The sequence below is a fragment of the Eupeodes corollae genome, chromosome 1, assembly GCF_945859685.1.
Source record: "Eupeodes corollae chromosome 1, idEupCoro1.1, whole genome shotgun sequence".
Lineage (NCBI taxonomy): Eukaryota > Metazoa > Arthropoda > Insecta > Diptera > Syrphidae > Eupeodes > Eupeodes corollae.
Genome location: NC_079147.1, coordinates 157,831,339 through 157,835,865, shown reverse-complemented (window position 1 = coordinate 157,835,865; position 4,527 = coordinate 157,831,339). Strand labels below are relative to the sequence as shown.

Here is a 4,527-nt window from a genome sequence, read left to right as displayed (position 1 = left end):
TATTACATCGCAAACAAATTCTGCTATATTTTCAAAACAAAATGTAGAGTGGAATAACATACGCAAGTGTCTAGCTCCTTCATTGCCATCATGACGATCAGATATTTTTTTAATTTTGTTTTTCAACCATTTATAAAATATTTTATATTTATTAGAACATAATCACAATTATATATTAAAACAAGTATTATTCGACTTACTTTTTTTATAAAATATTGCCACAAACAATCAGCAGACGACAATCACAACAAACTCATTTCTTGTGATTTGAAAGGTATTTGTTGCGTGTGCTGTCAAAATGACAGTGCAAACTGTGGTGATCGTCAATTCTATTAAATTAAAAATAAAAAACAATATTCTTCTTTTATCAAAAATGTTACTTTATTTCTCGAGTCCGTTAATCTAAATAATGAATCCACTTATTCTTACCCAACTCTCATTTGGGCTCAATTATTAATCATCAGCAGACGTTTACACAAGCCACATCTCCCTTTCTTTTGTAGATCGGAATCATCATCGTTGGCACTCTTTTGAAACGTCTGGGTTTTTCAATTGCCATTTCTTGAAAACTGCCATCTGCGTTATTATCTTCTGACATATCCAAACACTCTGCAACTGGTGTTGACAACGGCAATACCTTTTTCACATGAGCAACATTTCTGTCGAAAAGAGAACCTGAAGCTTTGTCTTCTATAGTTACCTTTGGTCCAGTTCTGTTCAAAACCGTAAACTCGTTAGGTTGGAAAGGAGTATCTAACGTCCTTAACGGCTCTGTCCTTTTGGCCAACACTGTGTCCCCAACCTCAATCTCAGACTCTTTAGCGTGTCGTTTAGAATCTTCACTTTCCTTACCCTTTCTTTTCTGGATAGTATCTCTGTCTGCAAAGTCTGTGTTCGGTGGTGCTGTTTCCAGGTCATTTACCGATGGTATCTTGGATCTAATTGTTCTTCCATACATAAGTTCTGTGGGTGTCTTCCCTGTTGTTGCCTGCGGTGTAGTATAGTACAACATTAAATAATCCTTCAAATCAGCTTTCCAATCACGTCCCAGAGCATTACTTGTTTTTAAAAGTTTGTTGAGTGATCTGTTTTGTCGCTCTATTTCACTATTGGCTTGCGGCCAGTAAGGAGTAATAAAGTTGAGAATTATACCTCTTGACTTGCAGTAACTTTCAAATTCTTCACTTGCAAATTGCTTTGCGTTGTCCAGTGTTATTGTTCTTGGATACCCTAATCGGTTAAAAATGTTGTCTAGTCTCCCAATAGTTGCTTCTGCTGTGATCGTGGACATAATTTCGATTTCCATATATCTGCTTTAGTAGTCAATAATAGCTAATATCCACTCACTGCTTGGCAACGGTCCTGAGAAATCAATAGCAATATCACACCAGGGCATTGTTAGAAATTCCCTCCTTTGCATTGGTAGCGGTCGAGATGGTAATCCCACTAAGCGACAACCTTCACACTGTTTTACAAACTTTTCTGCATCCTTATCAATACCTGGCCACCAGACTCTATCACGCAATCGTTTCTTCATGTTAGTTTCTCCCGGATGGCCCTCATGTGCTAAAGTAAGCATACGTTGCCTAAGAGCATTTGGAATAACAAGTTTGTTTCCTCGGACAAGTGAATCATCAATTACACATAAATAGGACTGAAAAGGTGCGTATTGTTTTGCTTCGGCAGAATCCCATTGACCTGACTGTAAACAAATTTTTACCGCTGTCAGCTCTGGATCCATTTTAGCCTTTTCTTCAATTTCAGATATGTCTATAGCCGCTGATTCTAAGATCGCCAGAACAAAAAACTCACTGTCTCCGTCAAACTCTTTGTCATCACCACTTGTTGCCAATCTGGATAATGGATCCGAAATGTTTTCCCTACCCTTTTTGTACACAACAGTGAAATCGAATGATTGTAGTCGTAGCACCCACCTTTCAATACGAGCACATGGTCTAGATGTAGAATTGAAAATTGCTTGTAATGGACGAATGCCAAAAATTATGATGTCATCAATGTAATTTAAGGCATTTGGAATCTTCGCCAATATTTGTTCGGTGACTTTCTGGAACATCTCTGGAGCACACGATAAACCGAACATCAATCGTTTGTACCGGAACATTCCCAGATGTGTTATAAATGTTGTGATATATCGACTCGATTCATCCAGTTCAATTTGATGGAAAGCATCTTTAATGTCAAGTCTCGTGAAATATTTGGCATCCTTAAGTCTGTGAAGGAAATCCTCGTATGTTGGCATTAGGTGGTTTCCGTGTTTAATTGCCAGGTTTCCCCGCCTCGTGTCGACACTAACCTTAAATCGTCATTATATTTCACGATAACAACCAAAGGCGATGTCCACTCGCTAAAATCGTTCACTTCTTCAATTATATCCATAGCCAAAAGTGATATTAGTTTCTCCTCAATCTTGATCTGTAATGCAATTGGTGGTTGTCTTGGATGTTGCTGCACTGGTGTTACTCCTTTATCTATTGGTATCTGCAATTTAACTGCCTTCATTTTTGGAAAAGGACGTTTACCATCTGTCTTTATGTAATGTGTTGGTTCTATAAGAGTACTTGGCAACCCAATTTTAACAATACCTAGCTGTTTTGATGTTGAGTAACCTAGGACATAAAACCTAGCATCTTCCTCAATAATTTTTCCATAATCATCTATAGATACTGTGGTGTCAACGACCTTCAGAACATTTAAAGGATCAGAATTCTTAAGGTAACCTTTAAGGTCGTATTCTGATGATTTTTGTTTGTAGTTTACTTTCAAATTTTGTCGCTTTAATTTTTCATAAGTTGCATCGTCAATTAAATTCCTTCTTGTTCCGGAGTCAACAAGCACTTCAGTTAAAACACCTCCAATACGAACTAACACCATTTCATCTCGATCATCTGCGTTAGCTATAAAGTTTTGATTTTTTTTGAGGAAGATATCATCTACGTTATTAACTTTCTGAAACTTGTTGCGCCTGTCAGTCACCGTTTCATATCTTTTCCGTTTTCTGTCGTTCAGGTTAAGTTTTGTTTGACATTTAATCTCAAAATGATTTGGCTCGTTACATCTCCTGCATTCTTTGCCAAGTGCAGGACATTTTGAATCATTATTTTGGTGACTCTTTGACCCACAGCGCGTGCAATCCATTCTTGTTTTCGGGTTAATTTGAATCTCTGCAGAATTATTACCATGAACAGTCATTTGACTAGCTTGATATTTTACAGCCTGATAAGAATTTACCATTCTCATGATATCATCTAAAGTCAAGGTTTCTTTTTGTAGTAACTTTTCGCGTAAGTCCTGTGGGGCTAGGAGAATTGTCTTGTCTATAACGCTAATTTCGCGGCTTTCGGTTTCACTTTTACCAAAATTACAACGCCCAGCCTCCAAAATTAATTTTTGTCAAATGCGTCATGTTGTTTTGGTGCGAAATATTCACAAAGTTTTTCTATTAATATGCCGTAGGGGTCAACACGTTTTTCTTTATCTTCTACAACATCTGCTCCAGGTATTGTATAAAAACACGATCACAATCCTGAAATTTCAGCCATCTAGGTGGTCTAGATCAAGAAATATTGGAGTTCAAAAATTGTCCATTAGGTGCCGACTTTGATACCTTTTAGATGCGTTTTAAGCGAGATATTCGCATTTAAAGTTTGGACATGGATTTTTGCCCATAACTTGTTGTAGAGTTGGTCTTATTCAAAGATAGGCACACCAATGGAAAGGGAATGATTCCTAGATCACAATCCTGAAATTTCAGCCATCTAGGTGGTCTAGATCAAGAAATATTGGAGTTCAAAAATTGTCCATTAGGTGCCGACTTTTATGCCTTTTAAGCGAGATATTCGCATTTAAAGTTTGGACATGGATTTTTGCCCATAACTTGTTGTAGAGTTGGCCTTATTCAAAGATAGGCACACCAATGGAAAGGGAATGTTTCCTAGATCACAATACTGAAATTTCAGCCATCTAGGTGGTCTAGATCAAGAAATATTGGAGTTCAAAAATTGTCCATTAGGTGCCGACTTTTATGCCTTTTAGATGGGTTTTTAAGCGAGATATTCGCATTTAAAGTTTGGACATGGATTTTTGCAGATAACTTGTTGTAGAGTTGGTCTTATTCAAAGATAGGCACACCAATGGAAAGGGAATGATTCCTAGATCACAATCCTGAAATTTCAGCCATCTAAGTCGTCTAGATCAAGAAATATTGGAGTTCAAAAATTGTCCATTAGGTGCCGACTTTTATGCCTTTTAGATGCGTTTTAAGCGAGATATTCGCATTTAAAGTTTGGACATGAATTTTTTGCCCATAACTTGTTGTAGAGTTGGTCTTATTCAAAGATAGGCACACCAATGGAAAGGGAATGATTCCTAGATCACAATCCTGAAATTTCAGCCATCTAGGTGGTCTAGATCAAGAAATATTGGAGTTCAAAAATTGTCCATTAGGTGCCGACTTTTATGCCTTTTAGATGCGTTTTAAGCGAGATATTCGCATTTAAAGTTCGAACA

General features: G+C 37.2%; 1 protein-coding gene across 1 annotated transcript; it reads right to left on the bottom strand.

The window, feature by feature from the left end:
• Positions 1-460: 460 nt before the first annotated feature.
• On the bottom strand, positions 461-1,306 carry LOC129946195 (uncharacterized). Its single transcript, XM_056056291.1, has one exon. It carries the CDS (start codon positions 1,304-1,306, stop codon positions 461-463), a length of 846 nt encoding a protein of 281 aa, XP_055912266.1.
• Between the last annotated feature and the right edge of the window lie 3,221 nt (positions 1,307-4,527).